Source organism: Centroberyx gerrardi, chromosome 13 (genome assembly GCF_048128805.1).
Source record: "Centroberyx gerrardi isolate f3 chromosome 13, fCenGer3.hap1.cur.20231027, whole genome shotgun sequence".
Taxonomy (NCBI): Eukaryota; Metazoa; Chordata; class Actinopteri; order Beryciformes; family Berycidae; genus Centroberyx; species Centroberyx gerrardi.
In genome coordinates, this window is record NC_136009.1 from 13,361,310 (window position 1) to 13,385,377 (window position 24,068).

The window sequence follows — 24,068 nt, forward strand, 5'->3', positions numbered from 1 at the left end:
ATGAGCGTCTGTGTTCCGTCATGTTTTTTTGTCAGGGGTGAATTGGGCTGAGCTGGCAGTGGGAACTTGTCTAATCAGCAAACATCTGTCTCCAAGTACACTACCACACACATATCTACACACACACACACACACACACACACACACACACACTGGGGAGTTGATTGGAGGAAGCCTTTGATACATAAAGGAGGAGAAAACATGATCTGGATTCTGGCAAAAATGTCAATGTTTTTTCTAGCCTAATGAGAGTTATATTGCACACATACACACAACATGTACACACACACACACACGCGCACACACACAGAGACACACACACACGTGCACACACACAGCCCCCTGCCTCTCTTCCAATGCATCCAAATCACACACAGCAGACAAAATGCTGATGGTGGTTAATGAGGCGGATGCCTCTGAGTAAGAGAGAGAGAGAGAGACAGAAAGACAGAGCCTGAGAGAAAAAAAGAGAGAGAGGGAGGGGGAGGAAGGGAGAGAGAGAGGAGAAGAGAGGGAAAGACTTGGCCAGGCTTGGGGCAATAAAACAGGCAGCTTCTGTCAAATAATGAGACTATTTGGTGGTAGAGGGAGGCACTGGCACTACATTTAGCAGATAACTTTTTTTTGTGATGATGCATCACACACTGAACTCTACTGGAAATGACAGAACGTCATACCATCGGGGTGGTAGGCTATCTGTCCCTGTAGGAAATAACTGCACACATGGGTACACTCACCCACCATGGCATGACACTTGGTTGTGTGATTTTATTATGTGAATACACACACACAAACACACACAGACACACACACACATGCATGCACATATACACACTGCAGTGCTGAGGAGGACTGGGTGGCAGAGATAGGCCATAGCAGTCTTTTATGAATGGTTGATCCTGTAACTGTATTTGGCACGCTGCTCCTTGCTGCTCTCTCCCCTCTCACCAGAGAACATCCGAGACCTTTGATAAATACCTAGACTTAGTGTCACGACAAGCTCTTCCGTTCCCATTCACCGCCACAGAGCACTGCCTGTAGGTGTTTCAACTTCGGATGAAAGGAAAGTGATCGATCACACGGATAAAAAGGACACAGTTTAGGGCTGAATCCACATCGATTCATGCCAGACTGAGCGGTGGTGGTTTTAACCCTAAAAGACACTCTTGTTATATTGAGGACGGCAGCTCAAATTGAATCTTTCTCTGTCTCGGCGTCTCAGTGGGAGGCGATTGTGGGTTTTTGTCCCCAGATTAGGGCGGTTATAGAGCTAGCTAATCCTGCCGGCTCTTCCATGTGGGAGTGGCAGTGGGGTGTCTTTGCTGCGCGGCCAGCCGTACTCTAATGGGTGTGAGATTGGGGTTTACGCGAGCACGCTCACTCACACACACACCCTGAGACACACAACACAAAGTCTAAATTTGTTTCAGGATTAAAGGCATCACCTCAATGACTGACATAATGCCACAGGCATTCCCACGGTAACCCTGACGAGGTTGGCCTGTATGTGTGTGCGCGCCCGTGCGTGTGTGCACGTGTGTGTGTGTTTGTATGTGTTTGTGTGGCTGCATTTCTAAATTCTGCATAGGAGAAAAACAGAGAAGAGAAGCAAAGAGAAAATGAGAGAAGAGACACACACACACACACACACACACACACATCTCCAGTCCCTCTAGAGAAGCAGCTGCCCAAGTTGGCAGGCCATGTCCCTCTCATTATGCTGGCCAGTCACTCGTGTCCTGGCTCCCTCTCCCCTGCTGCTGCTGCTGCTGCTGCTGGACAGGTAGCATCTGACACACATTAGCCTGCTATTAATGACTTCTGCTGCAGCCATTATCACACACTTAGGGAGAAACACCCCAGGGTGGCATTTTTGCAGTGACATGCATTATATCCAAAAGCATCCAATTTTATCCCAACTCCAGATACGGGTGCACACACTCCGGCTCCTCAAAGTTCAGCAAAACAAACTGTTTTTCTGTCACACGAGGCTCGGTTTCATTGAAATTTCCTTGTTTCTTTACTTTTACGTTTCTTTACCTCTAACAGTAAGATTCCAGGTTGTCTGCAGGTTGGACTCAGAGGTCACTAAGGAGCGGGGGTGTGGTCACTGGACCTCCCACGTCTCCTTCATTGTTGGCCCATGATCCCAAGGGGAATACCACTGTGATTAACATTAATCCTACTAGTCTGTGCACAAACAACTCAGACACCATCTCAGAGCCTCCGACCTCACCAGCAGGCTTTTCAGACCTCCATCCTCTTCTCCTCGCAATCCAGTTCAGTTTTTGCTATTGTGTCTGTCCAAGGGTCATCGTCAGTTGACAATATTTTTCCATCCCACCCCCTACAACATACAAACCGTACCGTGGTCACAGTATTGAGGAATAGGATCACCAAGCACCTTCCCTCCATTGATTGCCATGAAGATTATGAGTGCATGGGAATCTGGTCTTCCATGTCATAACCAAAACTAGAGGAGGAAATAGAGGAAAGTGTCACAGGTTGGTGGAGGAGAATTTGACTTCATGTTTTTATTTTCTTTGACAAATTGTACTTAGTTATTTTTCTTCCCCAGACACAAATCGTACCCACAGTATTGAGGGACTAAAGGATTATCAAGATTATCCGGCATTCATGCACCATCCCTTCACTGATTGCCATGAGGATTAGAATGGGAATCTGGTCTTCCATGTCAAAACCAACACATGCAAACAAGCCTATAGAGGAAAGTGGAGAATTTGACTTAAAGCGTGTTTTTCATTTTCCTGGACATTTTGTAGTTTGTTATTTCCCCTCACCAGATGCTTGTCATGTTCACTGTAGTTTACATTTCGATTTTAGGCCCTTCAGTTTCAAGTAAGAATGTCGGCAAGCTGGCCTAGTAGTCTGACAGACTGCAGAGACTTGGATCTCTGTGCCAGCCAGTGCGTCCTATCAAAATGTCCTTGATCAAGACATCGAATCCCTACCTGCTGACTCATTGTACTGTATGAGCCTTCAGCCAAAAATGCAAACAATGCTAACAAGCTGTTTTGGAGGAACTGAAAGACATAAGGAGATATTTTTTCACAACTCAGAGATGAAGAAAATAACAAAGTAAAGCTCTAAAACTGTCAAGGCATCCCTTTAAGTCCCTGTCTCCTCCGACAGAGTTCACTAAACACGAGCACCAAACTCTGCATCAGACACAGAGCAGAGAGCACAGAGATGACCATTATGCACAATTACCCACTAGAGAGGAAAGTCGAACTCCACAGCTTCAATAATATTTTCTTAAGATCAGGTGGATGAGAGAGTGACGGGTAGATTCTACATAAGCAGAGCCGAGGGGGAAATGGGTAATTATCACTGAATATCGCCGACTCTGAGACATGGTACCACACAGAAAGAACTACCATTACTGGTGTTTTGACTGAAACTCAATACACCCTCGCTGCGTATGTGTGCGTGTGTGTGTGTTTTGCGCAAGCATCCAAGTCATCCAATTTCAATATCCAGGCTCACACGACACAGACGGGGATACCAAATCGCATGAGAGCTCCTCCACAGCTCTGCGCTGCGATGAAAGCCTGCAGGTTTTGATGAACCTCTACAAAAGCAGCAGGCGGCGTTCATTTTCCACACCTCTATAGAGAACATCAAGTTAGCAAAAAAGCCCCGCAAGCGAGAGAGAGAGAGAGAGAGAGAGAGGGAGATTTAAGAGAGACGGATGGAGGAAAAAGGCGCCAGCAGGCTGGCAAGGAGAGTTTTGCCCTTCATCAGCCCTCCATCCCTCTATCCCTCCATCTCATTAAGGATGGATAGATGATCAATAGGAGAGAAGCAGTGCAAGGGGATTAGGATTAGAAATCGATGGCTTTGTTTTCTCCAGCCGGCCAAAGATAAACACTGCCTTAAGACACTGACAAGGCAACACAGAGACTTTCGCAGTGTTTCATGTGTGTGTGTGTGTGTGTGTGTGAGGGCACGGCGCTCTCTCTGTGCGGACAGGCAGGCATCTGCTCACAGCTTCTCACACCCCGTTAAAGAGAGGCACTTCGATCCCTTTTACTAGATTGGGAGAAGCGGGGGGATGGGCTCGGATCCAAGTAAACAGGATTTAGAGACTCTGTTCGTGTGTTGTAGACTTTTTCCTCAGCACACACCACCATGCTATAGGCTCGTTTGGAATGTTTCAAGATGCTCTGAGAATAGCCGGAGATGACTGGTGGAGGGGTGATATCGGAATACGCCGGCTCCAAAGAGCGGCGATGCTCCTGAAAAACCTGAGTGGGCTGCAAGGGCTGAGGCAAGGCATTCTGGGTAGGTGAGGCTTTAACTCCCACACAGAGATTCAAAAACATACCCCCTGCTTTGATCTCTCTCTCTCCCTCTCCCTCTCCCCCCCCCCCTCTCTCTCTCTCTCCTTCCCTCTCTTTCACTCTCTGTCCTTTACACACACACACACACACACACACACTCTCCCTGTTTGTTGTTGCTTTTCTCCCCTGTCTCCTTTGAAAGAACAAAGGCATTTGTTTATGTTTCCTGCAGATGAAAGCTCGGCTTTGTGACGGCCCATTTCACCCCAGGTACAGATGCCGGTGCACCATCATTTTTCTTTAAGTTCAAGCTCTGAAATCCTTTGAAAGAGAGGATTTTAGAATACTTTTACTCTGATAAGTATATTTTCTTCTTGTTTACTTTGTGCTAAGCTATACTTTCTGATAGCCGTAATAATATTGTTCCCTTTGACAGTCGTTATTTTCCATTATTCATTCATTTTCTCTACCCGCTTATTCCTATTTAGGGTCACGGGCCGCTGCTGAAGCCTATCCCAGCATGCATTGGGAGGAAAGCAGGGAGACAGCCAGGTCAGGTTGCCGGTGCATTGCAGGGCTAACACGGATAGACAGACACTCACATTCCCATTCATACCTACGGGCAATTTAGAGTCTCCAGTCCATCTGACTTGCATGTCTTTGGACTGTGGGAGGAAACCCACGCGAAAACGGAGAAAACATGCAAACTCCACACAGTCAGTGCGAGAGAGCTGTGTGTGTGTGTGTGTGTGTGTGTGTGTGTGTGCGCGGTGGGAGGGTGGGGGGGATAGAAAGGTGGGGGGAAAGAGGGAAGAAGGAGAGGGACAATTTCATTCCAGGACAATTGGCCAGGTGGCTGCTGATCCTTGTCCATCACACATTCCATCATGGCCCGACATGGCTGACTTGTCACCCTGAGTGACATTCGCAACTCTGCCTTACACATACACTTAACACACAAGGGCATACACACACACACACACACACACACACACACAGGTGAACACACTCACTGTCATTTTTTGCAGGTGGGCTCACGAAACGTACTGCATGTTTTCTCTCACTTATACTGATAACATCTTTCTGAAGATAATTCCTTGTGTAGTTTCTACTTTCCCATATATTTCATCTTTGATTTTTGTTCTCTGGTTTCTCTCTGTCTGCATGTGTGCATGTGAGAGAGAGAGATAGAGAGAGACAGATATAGAGAGAGAGAGAGCGAGAGAGAGCGAGCTAAAGAGAGAGAGAGAGAGAGAGAGAGAGAGAGAGAGAGAGCTTGTTTTACCGCAGATACTCAACCAACTTCCCAAAGGACTGCTTCGGTTGAAGCCATATTGATCCATGTCTGACGGTTTATTTTAGCACCGGAGCATATAAACTCTTCTCCCTCTTTCTGTCTCTAACACACACCATGAGAAACACAGAGAGAGCGAGGGAGAGTTTAGATCTCAGTGAAGACATGAAGAATTCATACCATGATGGTTATGGGTGTTAGAATGTCAGTGAGATGTGGAGGGGTGAGAGAAGGGCCAATGGAGGCTTTTGACACGATGTGATCTTTACAAAGAACAGACCAAAATAAATTATTAACAGGGAGCTCATATATAAGGATGTGCCTTCATGAAATCTAACATGCCAGTGCACTTATAGAGTCTTGAAGCTTCTGGTATTCAAGATTTTAAGTTGAGATTTCAATCAAGCTGTGGCAGAATTTAAACACTTTATTTCTGAGACATTCTGTTGCCATCTAGTGGCCTAATTATGCAAATACAAGTTTATTATTCAACCAGGTGAGAGGGCTGATCTTGTGCTTTGCTGCTGGTGTGTGAAATTTATGTAGCTACACATTTTATGAAAAATATGTAAAGTAAATCCACCAAAATATTTTTTTTTACACAACATAATCTTTATTTTCTTTTACACAGTGATGAGCTATAAACACTGTTGCCTACAAACAGGCATATTGATTTCAGCAGACACGAATATTACAGTAATATGTCACAGCAGTGCTCAACAAAGACAGCGAAGTCTATGGTAAATCTTGTTGCAACAAGTATTCCCATGTATGGAAGAAGGAAGGTGTGGTTATAGTGAGTACTGCAGGTAGATTTCTTTTCTGACTTTCTGTACATAAAACTGTTATTTCCTTTAGTTCATTTCTTTATTTTATTTTGTTTATTCATGATTGTCCCAGTGCCAGTACAGACAGCGGGGATGTGCATATTTCATAGTTCTCACACAGCCAACATGCTTATAGCTGGTAGCAGAATTTCACGGCCTATAACAACATATGGAATTTACACTTTTGACAATTAGGCAGGACAAAAAAAAACAAAAAAAAAACATTATTTGTAACATTTACGTGTCTCTCAACCACACATTCATACACATGCAAACACTCACATGCACACACAGAGACATACGGGCACATACAGACTTACATGCATGAGTGTAAGCACACACACATACACACTTTATCTACAATTTACAAAACATAATTAGATTCACTTTTTTTTTCATATCTCCCCTGTCTTCCTAAATCCTGAAAAGGTGTAATTGCATGGCTCCTATTGTTTTGACTCTGATTCAAAGATTCGGTATTTATTCACAAAATATTTGCATATAAATGGGATTTTTTTTTTATATATGTATCTCTTATTTATTTTCTTCTTCATTCTGCGTGATCCAAAAACAATTTTGAAAATGAGTGAGTCAGTAAGGCATTATGAACACAACCATACATTGTCAGATCAAAGTTTCTTAAGTGGACCACCAGACGCTACTGAAAAAAAAACAGATCACTGAGAGAATACTGTGCATACATAACACACAAAGACATCAACTGACCGCAATTTCAAACAATGGATGAAAGCAAGATGAAAGATAACAAAACATGTACAGTTTCAAAAGACCTCAGCTGGATGTACATTGTTAAAGTGCTAAAAATAAAATTATATACATTTTAGATTTTGTGAAAAGACATGCCCCCGCCCCCCTTTTTGAAAAGTTAATAAAATAAATACATGAATCAATGCTAAAGTAGTTGAGCATTAGTCAAGGAGGGAAATCAAGGTAACCGGTGTCCGTATTTGCATAGCCAGAGCTGGTACAGTGTAGCGTGACTTACACACCCATGAACACTATGGAAACGCTATGAAACCTCCGCTCCAGGCAGGACGACCGCAACAACACCTGACTGTTTTTTTTTGTTTTTTTTTACTAAAAGACCAAAGCTTGCTCACCAAGAGACAAGAAAAGAATGACAGGACATGGCTTTGGGACGCCAAAACAGAGGAGGAGCACGTTCCACAGCACAACAAAACCAGCCACAGTGCCACTCCTTCTACCTTAGCTGATTGTATGTGATTTGAGTTTATTTCTCTTCCTGATGGCAGTCACATACTCCAGGAATTGAAGCTGAATGTCTTTTTTTTTTTTTTGCATACTATTTAGATAACAAGTGTGTGTCTGTGCGTGTATGTTTGTATGCTTATATGCTTGTTCCTGCATGTGTGTGTTTTTCGTTGGTCTCTCTCACAGTTGGCAAAGCAAGCCTCCACATGCAGCTTGGACAACCAGCAATAAAGATCAAAACTTCATAGAGTGTCCTGGTGGCTTTATGATACGTCAGAGCTTATCGGTGCAGAGTCAGACTCTGGCTCCACCCATCACTTCCATTCCCACTGACAAGTTACTGCTGGAGGAAGGAGAGAGAGAGGGAGAGAGAGGGAGAGAGAGAATAAACTGTAAGAGAAAATGCAGGTATCTACCCTTCTCTCTAGTGTGATATTATGATATGAATGCAGCACCTAGATAAAGCATGAATGAAGTGTATACTTACTGTCTCACTCTCCCCATCTGAGCTCCTTCTGGACTCTGAGCCGCCGTGTAGAGGAGAGTACACCCAGCTCCGATCCTCCTGAGTCTGCTGTTACCAAACACAGCCAGCAGAGGGCAGCAGCAGAGGAGAGGAGAGGAGAGGAGAGGAGAGGAGAGGAGAGAGGAGAGGAGAGAGGAGAGGAGAGGAGAGGAGAGGAGAGAGGGGAGGAGAGAGGGGAGGAGAACAGAGGAGAGGAGAGGAGGAGAGGAGAGGAGAGGAGAGGAGAGAGGAGAGGAGAACAGAGGAGAGGAGAGGAGGAGAGGAGAGGAGAGGAGAGGAGAGGAGAGAGGAGAGGAGAACAGAGGAGAGGAGAGGAGAGGAGGAGAGGAGAGGAGAGGAGAGGAGAGGAGGGGAGAGAGGAGAGGAGAGGAGAGGAGAGAAGAGGAGAGGAGAGAAGAGGAGAGGAGAGCAGAGGAGAGAAGAGGAGAGGAGAGGAGAGGAGAGGAGAGAGGAGAGGAGAGAAGAGGAGAGGAGAGGAGAGGAGAGAGGAGAGGAGAGAAGAGGAGAGGAGAGGAGAGAAGAGGAGAGGAGAGGAGAGGAGGAGAGGAGAGGAGAGGAGAGGAGAGACACATGTATAAAGACATTCCCCAAACATTGGACAGTTTAAAGCTGCATTATGCAATTTCGCACATTGGTGGCTCCAAATAGCATTGAGAGGTAACTGTTTGAAAAATCTAAACTTCAACACTCAGAAATCATGTAACGTGACGTCAATAAACTGCACACAGCACGCTCATGTTTACCAACTCGGCCGGTCTGTGATGCTTTATACCAAAGGAAACCAAACGGACGAGGGAGGCAAAAGATATGATGTTAAGTTCTTTTTGTATTTCACTCTTACGTTTCAATTCGTACACTTTTGCGCATTTGTGTACACTTCTAAGAAGTTGTGTACACTTCTAGTGCGCACATCAGAATTTCATTTGCCTGAAATAGGGTGAATCTACAGGGTCTCAATTAAGGGGGGTGGGACGCTCCTCTCTACTGCAGCCCCACTTTGTGGTTTACGCTGATAAGAAAGGTGTCATTTTACATCAAAATCTTGCCTAGTGCAGCTTTAATAAACAGGAGGTTGTCAATGTCACTCAGAGAGATTTCATTCCAGCAAGGCACGACAACACTAATCAGCTCGTCAGCTCTCAGAACTAATTATACCCGAGTGCTACGGGCCGTAAGCTGGAGGGAACTCATCACTAGGAGCACAAAGCCAGTGCAAGCTGCAGTGTGCTCCTGATAAGTGCAGGTCCAAGACGCTCAAACATTTTCCATTTTCCCTTTATTGGTAGCTGCATGCTCCGCTAAAATGCATGTAGTAATGGCCCTTCAGAAGTTACAGTTTGAATTTGCAGTGCTTTTGTGTAGACTTAAACACAAAGTCATGTGAAAAGCATGGTGTCTGTGTTCTACTGTACTGACATGACTTTTGAAGGTCCATAAGCCGCTGTGCTTGTGGCAATCCCAAAATGGAGCAGCTACCAGGAGTGCGATGGTACATGGAAACAAACATCTCCTAGCATGACAAATGACTCTAACTACCTTGGTGGTGACTTACATTGTAACCTGAGCTAGAGTTTAGCTTACGGCGGCCAAGAACTGGAGAGTACACCCAATATCTGCCATCTGCATACTGATGGATGGACAGACACACACACACACACACACACGGATGCACACATACGCATATAATATGTGCACAGGAGAAGGGTGGGCATGGAGAGAGTTGAAGGGAAATGACAATGGGGGAGAAAGATGAGGGGAAGGCATTAGGAGGGGTATGATGGAGGAGAGAGAAAACAAGGAAAGAAGAAGGAGAAGAATGGAGAATGAATGACATTATGTAAAATATAAAATGATTCACACATGATTCACACAAAATAAATCGGATGAGAACTATGCAGTTGGAATTATGGAGATGATGATGACAGGGTGCATGAATGCAGATTGACAGATATAAAAACTGTATGCACACACATCATGCTGTGCAGGACACACAACCCCGATGTATTGCTGATACATTCAAAAGCATGAACTATGACTGGTGACAGCCTCGTGCTCCAGAAAGAAAATACATTTTGGTCAGTGAAAGCACCCCATATTACATGCACACTCCAACACACACCCTCCCCCCCCCCTCACCCTCATAACTCTACCACGCTGTCCTGACTGGGCCACTGGAAGAGACCCAGTAAGCCGGACAAAAGCAGAGAGAGGAAAAAGCATCTTTACTCTCTGGGAGAGGACTGACATTAAAACAACAGTGCCAAACGATGCCTGAACTGTACTGACCCAATAATAAAATGAATTCTTAAATACATGGTGCTGTTCACATATTAGATCCTTAATGAAACAGCCAGCAGTCATGAAGATTGATTTTCATGAGTTTTTTTTAAGGTTTCAGTGAGTTCATCTGAGTGAGGCTGGGGGCACACTAGAGGATTATTGGGCCGATTAACACCATATTTGGCCAGCCAGAAAATCAGGAGAGGAAACCCTGTTCAGGGGCTTGGTCGGGTCCGAGGGTCTGCAAAGATTATCTGGTTGTGTGAGGAGTTCACAGATTCAATTTTAACCATCCCAATCGATTGTGTGATACCACATCCTTGCCTAACTGTCTAGCGTGAGCACGACTGACAGACAACAAAATCTGTGAAATCCGGCGTTATGTTTTCAAAATGGGGCAGGACTTTAAAAGTCTTCTAGTGTGTCCCCAGGCTGGAGGCAGTTCACTTTACAGCTCAGTTTGGTTTGGTTCAGTCATGCGAAACAGGCCATTATCTCAGTTTCAAAATCCTCAACAAAAAAAAAACACACAACAGTGGGAGAGACTTACAAAGTAGATGTCGGAAACCTGCACCTCCCCATCCAAGGAGTTGTGGCTGCTGGACACAGACAGCTGATTGGACAACGTGTGCGACGCTTGCCGGGGCACCTGGGGGCTCGGAGGGAGGGAGGAGGGAGGGGTGGAGGGCAGGTGAGAGGAGCTGAGGGCGGAGGAGTGAGGAGCTGCGGGGCAGATGGGGGTAAATGCTGAGGCGGGAGGGAGAGTGGAGGTTTTTAGAGCGGAAGGAGTTATTGAAGAATGACGAGCGGAGGACTGAGGGGCCGAACGAGGGATCGGAGAGGGAAGAGTGGAGGACTGAGCAGCTGCGGCAGAAGTGATGGGATCGGCGGATGGATGGACGGATGAAGGAAGGGCGGAGGGCGGTTGGCCGGACGAGGGAGCGGTGGGAGCGGCAGAGACGGAGGAAGGAGGAAGGGTGGAGGAGGCGTGTGCTGAGGGCGGACCGATAGAGGGAGGGGAGGATGAAGGGATGGCAGAGGAGTGACGGTCAGAGGACGAGGTGGACGACGTCACTTCTGTCAGCTGTGTGAGCTCCGTGCTCTTTGGGACTTTACTGTGAGAAGCAAGAGAAGAGACGCTGTCAAAACACTGTCACACAGGGAGCTATGGACGCTATGTGTGTGTGTGTGTGTGTACCTGAGCTCCACCTCCACTGTAATGGTCTCCTGCTTTTCCTCATGCACCTCAACTACCTCCTGTTGTGACCTGGAAGTACATGGGACAACACAGGATGTGACATCAGCAGGCAAGGAAAGAGCGTTATGGTGAGAAGCAGCAGAAGATGTTTGGTGAGTGAATGCAATCCTGCTTTGTGTCTTTATGTCTTTGTACTGACTGGATATGACACTGCATGTTTGGATGATGATGCTCACCTGACCACACTTGGGGAGTGCATTTGCCTCCTGTAGCGTGGGTGCTCCGGCGTGTCGAAGGGGGTGGTGGGTAAGGAGTTGTTGGAGGAGAGGGTGGTGGCGATGGACGCCGTGGTGGCATCTTCAAAGGAAGGAGGCGTGCAGGGCAGCTCTCTCCCTGATTAGCATGATAAAATGACAGATATAAATAGATTGTGAGGTCTGAAATGTGATGTGTGATGTGGCAAGATGAGGAAATATGAGAGGAGAATAACCAACGCAACTCCAATGCTTTAACAGAATCAGTCATAGTCAAATATCTGAGCAACAGAAAGTATCAGTGTTTGTACCATGGAGCATACTACTGTCCTGCTTCTGTACTGGACTATAGCTGGACTATACACCTATACACCTCATATCGCTGTTGTCCTGTGAAAACCACATAACTCCAATTTTGGTGATTTTCATGTTTTCACTTCAGTTGAAGGATTACAAGCTCCTCAGAGAGTTGAGAAAATTCTCTGACCTCTTGGGCTTATGAAACCAAAAGACAATCCAAAGGATAAAGTCAGAAATGCATTGTGATCAAGCTAAAACAAGGCTGTTTTTCTTAGTTCCTGAAAAGTTGACATTTTGGAGATACAGACAATAACTGTAAATGATGAACATTTGCTTTTGCACACCCTGCACATATGACCTTGAACTGAACTGTATATCTGTGTACCGGTTGACTGCCCTTGTATCTGTACATTTTTTGGTAGCAAGGCAAGGATGCTGCTTATCCTCTTTGCCTTTATTGCATTTATTATAGCACCTTTATTTATTGTATTGCTGTGAACACCTTGCTCTCTTCCTTTTCTGCTATATCTATCTATATCTAGTCTTGATTTGTTGTTTTTTTTACTTTGATTCTGCTGCCACAACAATGCAATTTCCCCACAGGGATCATTAAAGGTGCACCTCATTTCATGGAGAACGAGTGAAAAACAGGCACATCCTGTATGTCAACAGGTGCCAGACAGAAAACAGGACACAGTAGATGGAGTCTGCACACTGTATAGCTCCCAGAGGTCTATTTTATTAATACCACTAAGTGACATTTCGAGCTGTCATGCTCCTCATCACCTCATAGAAAATGAAAATGGCACAGTCAACTCCAAACAGCCAAATCCAATAGGGTGCCAGGTTAAATAATAACAAGGTTAGCTTAATAAACAAGTAGAGACTGAAGAGTGATTTTGGTTCTTCCTTGTTGGATTCTGAAGCTGGCACCCAATTGAGCGTGCCATTTTCACTTGCTATGAAATGAGGTGAACCTTTAATGATCCCTGTGGGGAATTTTTTCCTGGATATATCGCCTCATTTCATCTCGTGACAATACAGTCTGGTGTAACAGAGTTTACAAGAAGTCGTACCATCGTCCTCCAGCATGGGGAAGCCACGAGCTCCTCGCAAGTTCTCCAAGTTGTCCAGGTTTTCCTGCCTCTCGTCACTCACTGAGGGACACTGGCCTCCTGACGAGCCTGCTCCAGGACCGCTGTTCTTGGACATGGACGGAGCCCCTCGCCCCCTCTTAGACGGAGACGACCGCAGTGCTGTGAGTGCAGAGGGCAGAGGACAGGTTACTAGTACGCTCATTCAAAAAAAAAGTAAGATGTCATGATAATACAAAAGAAAACAAAAAAATTCCTTTATTAATATTGTTGTCATCGAGCGTAACGTATGAGAGTTTGGCTCATGCTCATGTGTAAACTCACAGCAACTCTTCCTGAACACAGTGGAGCTGCAGAATTTGTAGAACCTTTCAGCGTAGAAACCAGGTCTGTGAACTGACACTGTGTCCTGAGAGGAAAGAGAGAAAAGAGAGAAAACAAAGAGAGAACAGAGGAAAAGAGACATGTGAAGAGTCACAGCAACAAAGAGGGCAAGACGGAGAGAAAGAGACAGAAAGCATGACTCATTGATGCGTGTTTGCTGAATTATTCAACTGTAAGCAGAGCAGCAGAGAGCGGTAGGAGCAGCAGAGGCCTTTTCACAGCGTCTATCAGATGCTGACTGAATGTCCTGCCCAAACAGTTTCTGTAACTACACACACGCATGACCAAACCGCTATGAAACAGCTCAGCTCATTCTGATCTGGCTTAACTAGGTGTGGTTTGCTTGGATACAGACTTTTATCAATTATGTGAAAGCTACTCACTCCATCATGGATGAGGGACTTCCACGAGTGCTCCAGTTTCTTAATCATCCTGTCAGACAAGAAATGAAATGATTTCATTCAACTCATTCAATGACTCATTGTTATTAGCGGGCAAGAGAGGGCTGGATCAGTAGCTATGGCTCCACTTGTCATTTTGGCATGATTAATAGATCTGATTCGAAAGATCAGATTTTATGATAGGCCTCTCACATCTCTCTATATCCACACTTGCTGTGAAAATAGATGTTATGTGTCTCCTATGGCTGTATATTTATTTCAATTTGTGTCTGAATTACTTTTTCCTCCTTTCTGATAGAAGATCTGACACCAGTGTGAGAAAATACATTTTTTGTGCATTTAAACCTGTCACTCAATATGTTCTACTATATCTACTATACAAATTGTCAATTTTTCCGATTTTTCTCAATTCTTTTTTACTTTTCTCGTGAAATACTGATTAGTTTTCAGCCTCTAGGCTTCCTCTGACGATCAAATGAAACAACACCTGAAAAGAGAAAAGGTTGAACTATTCATCACTCTGCATATGCAGCCTGAGACGGGGGGGGGGGGGGGGGGGGGGGGGGTTTGCAACTAGGCATCACTGTGTTTTAAGGGGTCACGAGCCAAAAAGGTTGAGAACCACTGGGTTAGTAGGTGTTAAAGGTGCTACGTGTAGCATTTTTAAACACTAATATATAATTGTAAAATAAATTGTGATACTTTTGTATATGCAACTGGCCACTGGTATTTTTAGTGCTTGTGTTTCTCAAAATTAAGACCACATGTCCCATAAACCCTGTTTCTTCAGGCCGAGGATGCTGCTACTTGGATAAACATGAGGACAAGAGGATAAACATGTTGGAAGTGATTTTTCCATCGGCCTTTCACTCATTCTGCCATCTGGCATTGTGAGAAACTCTGAAAGCTTAGGCTGGTAGAGGCTGCAATCTTCTCGCCGACGGTCTCGTTTGTTTATAGTAATTATATCAATGTCTCATAATTGTTGCAGTATTGATTTGATATTAAAATGCTACACCTTTATAGCACCTTTAAAGCCAGCAGTGATGTGTGGTGATGTGTACCTGTAGGACTGTAGGATGTCAATGATGCCAATGAACAGCAGGAGGCGCTCTCCTTTGCCACCCACGGCCGGAATACCACCCATACTGGAGACAGAGGAAGAAGGTGTGACTTTAATGATCTGTGGAGCATACATTTTGAAATGGTGTGCGTGTGTATGCATGTGTGTGTGACTTACGTGTCGTCGTGGTCCAGTGTGTCCCTGCATGTGGAGCCTCCCTGGATAGACTCCATGGCAGTGGAGTACAAGGCTCTCTGGGCTGCAGGCTTCTTCTCGTCTCCCACTGCAGGTGAACCCTGGGCCTGCTGGTCTCTCTCCGCCTGGGTCTGGTTGTGGACCCCGAGCAGCAAACTGTAGTCCATGATCTTAAAACTCTCCAGGACCTGGCGCGCAACACATACGTGATTTATTCAAGACATTTGCTACACTGACCAGAAAGTCACAACATTTTTTATGTGTGGAATTTATTTTCCAGCTGGGCGCTTGGCAAAAATTAGCATAAGCATAACACATGCTCACATCTTTCCAATCCACTCCCTACTCCTACATTCCCTACATTCCTCTACTCCCTTATTTTATCTTTCAATCGCTTTCTCTCTCTCATCCGTCTCTCTAGATAGCCTGAGAGCAATATCTGGTCTGCTTGTATCACAGTTATTCTATTTATTTACCAGCCAACTACCAGCTGTGCCGCTTTGTTAAAATAAGAAATGCAAACTGTGCTAACAAGCTATTTCTATGAACAAGGACACACAGTACCACACTAGGGGAACATAGGCTAATATGTGAATGAGTTACTTTCTGGATCCATGAGGTGCTTTGCATTTAAAAATGGGGACAAGTATGGACACTTTTTCACACAATGTGACAAGTTTTAGGTGAAGAAAAAAACAATAAATTGCAATTCCAAAGATATCCCTAGTCTAAACTAGCCCCCTGTATTCCCAACCTCACCCTCTCCTCATCTCTTCCCATTCCATTCCTCCATCCCTACCCCCCTTCTCTCTCTCACCAGACAGTCTCTCTGCAGGGTTTTGACCAGGGCGCTGTATGTGTCCTGGTCCAGATTGAGACCTTCAGGAACGTCGTTCAGGAAGTCCAGGTCTTTAAAGGTGGGCCTGGACTTCTCCCTCTCCTTCTTGGACGCTCGCCTCTTGTAGGTGGAGCCCTTCAGGTCGAACTTGAGGTGCATGCGTACGGCGCGGGGCAAAACATTGTTCATCACAACAATCCTGATGTTCTTGCCCCCGGACTGGACGCAGTAGAGGCCAAAGAACTTTGGCAGTAAAGTCCGGGGGTTCTGGTTCAAGTTCTGGAGAGAGGCAGAAGTAGAGGAGGCAGGGAGGAGAGGGAGAGGTGAAGGTGGAAAAGGTACTGTATATTGATTGATAATGAGACTTGTAGGGTATTTCTCCCTGCAGGGCTATCAGTATCTTGGCCCCAGTCCCGTTCACCTGCCAGACAGCGTGACTCACCTGCAGGCCTCGGCCCTATCATGTGCATGCTTAACCTGTTAAGGAGTGCTTAGCGCGGGTCGTGGCCAGGCACAACCTCTCTCCTTTTGTCTAGCACAAAGCCACTGGCTAGCGTCACTGCTGACCAGGGTCAACAACAGGGGGTCGGATAAAGAGGATGAGAATGACCAGTAGCTTAAATCACTGTCTTGCTCTCACACAAATACACATGCAGGCACCCGGCTAGCATAATGTTTCTCAAGTGTCTGAATGGGCACATTGTATTACAAAATCTGTCTTTCAATCAACTGGATTATGACTCCTTGCATTTTCCAAAGAATGAAAAGTAATTCAATAGAAATTAAATATTTGCTGTGCATGGAGTAAAAATGGGGCTTCTGTAATAACTAGTTTCCCCAAGTTACTGAGATTATTCTGATGAGGGAGGGGCTTGATTTGACTCACCATATAGTATCCAGGAAGTAATTTCTGCAGAAACTCGGCCTCCTTGTGCTGGACAGTTTTGATGATGAACTCGTCATCACAGGTCACATAGAATATGGAGCCGCTTGCCCCCGGATTTGACAACTCAATCAATGGCTCGTTACATAGAGAATACTAGACACAGAGACACAGAAGAACATATATTAACATTTAAACCAGTTTAGTATCATACACAGGGATACTTGACCCAAAATCTCAAAAGATTCTTTAAACGCAAAGCATCAGAAGAACCATAACAAGTGAACTGGTCTTAAAGGAATAGTTTGACCTTTTGGCAAAAAAGCTTTTTGAAATTACAATTCTGTAATGAGACGATTGGCAGTAGTGCATTCGGTATTATTGTATTTTTGTTTAAGGCTTTAGTATAGTCTCAAAATGTTGGCTCCAATAGAGTCTCCAATAGAGTTACCAAATGGTATTGCTCATCAGCAGCAAAAGGGACTCTACAATCAAAAACAATCATTTTTGATGATGCCCTGATACACTGCAATATTAAAAGAGTTTGATTACTAATTACTGTATGTGTGCACAGTACTGGGTATGGATAGACATTGTAGGGGTGGGTGGGCAGAATGATTTATAAATGTAGGAGAGTAAATTGTGCATTACTGCACTTACACCCTGCAGTGTTAATGAAGGTTACATTACTAATTTGTGTTGTGAAGTGGGGGTTAAAGGGCTTATGGTTTTACAAGTGTAAGAATAACTCTCTGTAAAGTGGAGCGATTTAGACACTTTCTAATTGTTGAGATCAATTCTATTAGAGTCTGATGATGATTTTGCCATGTCCATTTATGATGTATGTATGAGTATGACAAGTGCACATCTCTTCTGTTGGATTAGTATAACATAGTACCTATAATTCTTACGGCTTAGTCAATCAAATACACACACACACACACACACACACACACACACAAACAGGCAACAGACAGAGACACACGTGCGCACACACGTGTGGACACCCACTCACACCCACACACCCACCCACACACCACACCCACCCACACACCACACACAGCCACAAACGCAAACACAGTCAGCCCTCTGACTGAGACTGTCTGCTGCTGCCATCACTTGGAGCTTAAAAAAGAAAGCTTTAGTCCGCTAATCTCCATCTGGCACAGGTAGAATGTGAGCTTAAACGTGTGACTGAGTGCACTGTATGTCTGTGTGTGTGTGTGTGTGTGTGCGTGCACCCTCGCATGCGAGATATGTGAAGACGTGCAGTAATAATTTGATGTGTGTCTGTGTGCGCATGCTTGTCTTTGTGTGAGTGTGTGTATATGTGTGTGGGTGTTTAATGCTTATCCTCAGAGCAGCAGAGCGTGGATGTGGCAGGGGATCAGGTTTTCCTTGATAACCCCACAGGATGATCAGTCAGAGGGAACTTCATCCCTTCATACAAATTTATATTTAGCCCATGTAGTACTATCATCATACAGTATCTGCTACATACAGTATCTGCTACACTACTATCCCATCAAATGAATTATAACAACCAAGTGAAACAAAACAAAAAAAGTGTCCAATTGTTAGTCAGATCTCTGTGTATTTCCACAGCATAATGTCAACACAATTGGGCCCACCTACATTGCCCCGAATGATGCCTGTGTATTATAGGCTCTAGTTCTATTAAGCGATTAATAGCTCAATAGGCTAGCTGTTTTTTAATTGGAAGGTGTTATGTGACATTGTGTAAAAAAGTCCTTTCACTGCTGGTGCTGTATGTAGTAACAAACATCTAAGCTGCATAGCGCTATACAAGATGCTCAAATACTATCAACGCATCATGGGTCATCAGAGGACAGCAAAATATATCAAAATATATATCTCACCAGGTAGTCATCCGGTCGGATCCCAAAAAGCTCTCGGAAGTAGCGGAAGGCAACAGGGGCGTAGGTTTTAAACCTGAAGTCTGGGTAGTGGTGGGCTGGAGTGAGGTTGCTGCCCTCACTGCAGGGAGCAGGGTGGGGTCAAGAGCAAGAGGGAGAGAGATTATATTAGATGCTTCCTACACACGATGCATATACGCATAAACAAAGACGCGCATTCACACAAACACACCTGGGGAAGAAGATGCTTTCGACCACGTAGAAGTCCTGCATCAACACATCTCGCTCAGGCTTGGAGCTGAGGTTGCCAACAGTGTATCCAATACCCAGCTGGATGGCCCCTTTCAAGGCAGAGGACGTGGTCTGAAGGGGGCAAGCAGAGAAAAGGACAATTATGAGGCAAAACAAACCTACAAACAGTGCTTAAGATACATATATACACACTGGATTCGAGCAGAAAAAATAGGAGATGTGGGGGAGATGGGTGGGTCAACAACAAATGAGAAAAAGAGAGATCCAAGGGGAAGGAGAGAGAGACGGGGATGAATGGGTCTCCTGAGAAAGGGAGGAAACTGAGGAGGGGAGGGAGAGAGAGAGAGAGAGAGAGAGGGAGAGAGAGAGAACAGGAAGAAGAAGAAGAAGAAGAAAAAGCCTACCTTCTTGTATGTTGTCTCTCCAGAGGCGTCCACTCTCCTGTGGCCGATCTTCTTCTCATGGGCTGCGCCCGCTCCGAATGGGGACGGCATCTGGCACAGGGAGAGAGAGAGAGGGGAAAAAGCAAATATATGTGTGATATATGTGCGGGTGTTGTCCCTTACAATGATATATAGAAAGTTTCTGTACAGGCAAACCTATATACACACACACAAAGAGGGAGAGATAGAGATGGAGAAAGAGAGAGAGAGAGAGAGAGGTGTATAGTGTGAAGAAGCCTCTCACCTCTGTTATCTGAGCCCTCTTGGCTGGATCTGTGGACAGCCAGAGAAAGAAGAGTAGACACATGAGAAACAGACAGGTTGAGAGGAGTATTCATCAGCACATAATTTAGTGTGATGTAGCAATTTATGATTTAGCAAGGAATGCCATCTTGGTGGGCATTAACCACGCAGGTTTGAGCCATGGTAGGTCGAGTATGAAACAGGTCTGCATAGGCACAGACTACTATCCTCAACGGCAGGCTAACTGATACAAGTATCTCTCATCTTCTGCTAGATTTATTGGGGTAAAAATTATCCCTAGTTACAAATGGGATGCCCTGATTTGTTCTGCAGGTGCCAGTCCTACTTCATGGTCCCACAATCTGTGGTTCAGATTATTAGAGTCAGAGGAAACCTGCATAGATAACATGAACGACTATCAAACACCACAGTTTCCATAGTTCATATAGCACAAACAATTCAAGTTTTAATAAGTTTATGTATTTTTTCAAGGGATACCTCGCAAGGAAACCAGCATCATGACAAACTTAGAAGCTGCAACAACTTATATGCAACAACCTATATGTTGTTATAAAGGCATGATGTATAAAGTCAATATACAATCATGGATATTTAATTCATCACTCAACTAAAAAGGATGTAAAATTAACTACATACAGATTTATTTGAAACGAAGAACCATCTCTTTCTACATCCAGCAACTTTATTTATCCACACATATGATAACTTCATCAAGTTCATCCCAACTGGCTTGGAGGTTCACTCACCAGCAGAAGGCTTCGGTGTCTGCAGGTTACTAATTTTTTGATAATCCAGCAAGAGAAAAAAAAGAAGAAGTAAATACCAGGAGAAACCAAAAGCTGAGAATCAGCAATCACAGACTGCCGTGAGGTGCAGTCAGTGTTTTCTATTCCTGGAGCAGCCAGATTTGTTTTTTTACAAGGTGAAACTCTATTGGATTGACTTCCGCCCTAATCTGGCCAAGCTGCCATTGGCTGATGCCTCAAGACAGTCATCAGCAGCCAATCAGAAATGAGGATTAGGAGGCACCACTGACACTAAGGATGCAACTGGACTCTGTGCATGTGCGTGTCTGTGTGTATAAAAGAGAACGAGAGAGCGTTAAGGAAGGTGAAGTGGATGGAGAAGGTGAGGGGGAGAGAGAGAGAGAGAGAGAGAGAGGAAGAGGTAAACCATACAATTCACAATACTTTCAAAGACCACTTGTCTTACATTGTCATACTAATCTCCAGGTCATCTGAGGGTGAGGATAAGGGATGCTGCCACTGACAGAGCAGGGATAATATATTTTTAAGCCATGCTCACGTACAACACACAGCAGATGTTGCTGTTTCTGAAGCACAACAGAAAACACTTCACACAGTAGTAGTACCCCATACATTGTAGAGTCCCTCTGTCATGCATCTATATTTTATTAGTAGTACAGTGGCCACATAACCTATTCCGGTGTTTTTCAACCCAGTCCTTAAGTACCCCATACCCTGCAGTTTTAACTCTTGCACACCTGATTCAGTTAAGGGCCACACTTTCTTATGACACCTTAACTGATGTGCAAGACTAGAGGTACTTGAGGACTGGGTTGAGAAACACTGACCTATCTGATTTAATAACATTGTAATATTGAATTGAATAGGCAAATGGTAGCAGTTTTTCTTCTTTTCGTGTCCCAGATGACTGGTTCCAGATTATTATTTGTTCATTCTGACAACTGAAAAGAGAACAAAATTGGAATTTTATGAAAAATTCCCCTTTGGCAGTTTGAGTGCCACAACAGTGCAAGAGTACTCATACTAGATGGTACTTTTATGATGGTTATTTGTACACATTCAGTAGATTAAGTGAACAAAATACATGAGTCAGTGTGAATTGTCAAAAATCCAAATGGATATGCAGCATGTTTGATTAAAAACCCTGACAGTATGGCAGGATAGTCATGCAGTTAAGGCCCCTGCTGACCAAGGCTCAAATCCCACCAGAGCTTTCTGTCCTGTGCCTCCCCTACTCTGGCTCCCCCTCTGCTTTCCATCTGCCTGAATGAATGGAAATTGCCAAAGGTGAGGTGAAAAATATATAAGAATGTCGTTGTGCTCTGATGACTCAGTGTTGTTGTGGATGCATGGAACAAACTTCAGGTGAAGTAAAAAGTAAAAAAGTCAGACTTACACCGCACACTGCCAAAAATTAGCTGAACAAAAATCTAGCCAAAATAATTTATTAACACAAATGCAGAGTGACAAATGAGTGAGAAACAAAAGTGAGTGGACCCTGAAAATGACATTGCTTTCTCTGATTCTTTTATACACCTGTAACCTGCAGATTAATGCTGCATCGAAGCCTATCAGAACAGCAGAACAATGAGGAGCATCCTGGGTCGGCCGCGCAGACAAACAGTGCCTGTAGGATTAGGGTCAGGCCAGAATAATGTGCCAATGAGCTGCAGACAACAAACAGGACAACCTCGCTGTCTGATTACTACATGTTGGTCTATAAGAGGCTTCAGGCCTGTTTGTTTTGAACATCATATGACTGTGTTAGTGTAGTAACACATTAAAGTTTACTGTAAATTTCCTGAACGTTTTATTGGAACGTACATTCTAGTAATCGTCTCAATGTTGGGAGAAGTATGCCTGGAGGCCTGTGTGTGTGTGTGTGTGTGTGTGTGTGTGTGTGTGTGTGTCAGAGTAAAGAGGATTAGACCTCTCCCTTGTCAGCTGAGAAAATGGCGGCCTGTTGCTGTGACATTAATATGACACTAAACAGAAGAGAAGACGCTCCTGGTGCCCCGAGGCTGGAAAGGTTTCACTCTCTCCACACACACAAGCACAATGCCACCAGCCTCTGGATACAGCTGATAATCTGTGCACAATCATCCAGTGGAACCGCACACATGTATGCGCACACACATACACACACACACACACACACGCAAAGACAACTTGTTGAAGCTACAACACCATCATCTACTGTATATTAGAGAGATTCTGTTCATGCTGTTGTTTAGGACTCAAGGATGAGGGCAACATCAAGTCTGGACAGAATTTCCTGAAGAACGAAATAAATATAAACATGTCACGCGTGCCCCATCGCATATTGTAGCCATGACATTCACAGCAATGCTTTGAGTTGCTGATACCCACCGGGGCTTCGTGTCTGGCTTATATTATAATGCCATATCAGATTACGTAAGGCACTCTTCAGATTTAGTAGGGAAGAGGGAGGTAAAGAGGCAGACGGAAAGAAATATGAAGAGGAATGGAGACTGAAGAGTGGAGCAGATGCCAGCTACCACTATAGCGTGTGTGTGTGTGCTGATAAGATGATTATAGTGGCTAATGGGCAGCCCAGTGTGTGAGGGGGCTTGCATATAGGCGGCTGCTGATGATGTGGGTACAAATGAGGTGCAGTTGATGCAGCCATCATAGCATATCCCACAACAGCATAGTCTCTGTGTCAGAGCAATAAATCAGTTCTTGTGGGGACTCTAGTTAGCTGCTTGGTGTCTATAACGCCTCCCAACTGTGCACCTTGTTTCTGTGCCAGCCTGTGGTGAGCTGACTGACACTGTAGGCCGTTTACAACAGAGCAGTAGTGACTTGAATCTTGACACTGTTGTTATCTAATCCAGCTATTCATTATTCATTTGCACAGCTTAGGTTTCTCTGACTACACTCTTCACTATCTGCCTCAGTGGTAAAAATATCTTTAAAATCCTAACACTAAATCTCTGTTTCGCCTTATAGTCTAGCCTTTTCTCTGTGTGTGTGTGTGTGTGTGTGTGTGTGTGTGTGCCACGTGTGTATTTATGATGAACACGACTAACGACAAACCCTGATACACCTGTCACACCTGTCACATACAGAGGCTATGATCATAAGCCTGTCTTGCCGATCTTGATTCATCAAGGTTCACCTTTCAGATAGTATTGGCCACTTGGTCCCAACTTCCTATCCCCAATGCACCTGCTGTCATTGGCAACTGGGCTTCAAATGATAACACGATGCGACCATTTGTCGTTGTCCAGAAATAAATTAAAGTAGCTGTTACAGGAGGGAATGCATACGAACCGGTGTCCCCCAGGTCCAGCTGTAGAGAGAGGCCGGCGGCCGCTGCCTCGCTCGGTCTCGCGCCCTCCCCGGTTACCGCAGTCGTCTCGTCCAT

General features: G+C 44.7%; 1 protein-coding gene across 1 annotated transcript; it reads right to left on the reverse strand.

Annotated features, from left to right (window-relative positions):
• Window positions 1–3,116: 3,116 nt before the first annotated feature.
• Window positions 3,117–24,068, reverse strand: LOC139929264 (phosphatidylinositol 4-phosphate 5-kinase type-1 gamma-like). Its single transcript, XM_078287646.1, has 17 exons — window positions 23,975–24,068; window positions 19,891–19,919; window positions 19,608–19,697; window positions 19,184–19,314; window positions 18,955–19,072; window positions 17,078–17,230; window positions 16,171–16,470; window positions 15,336–15,541; window positions 15,160–15,243; window positions 14,078–14,126; window positions 13,635–13,719; window positions 13,293–13,472; window positions 11,899–12,055; window positions 11,663–11,731; window positions 11,015–11,579; window positions 8,146–8,229; window positions 3,117–3,179 (listed from the first exon to the last, which is right to left on the reverse strand). The coding sequence occupies exons 1-17, from the start codon at window positions 24,066–24,068 to the stop codon at window positions 3,117–3,119; spliced, it is 2,457 nt and encodes an 818-aa protein (XP_078143772.1).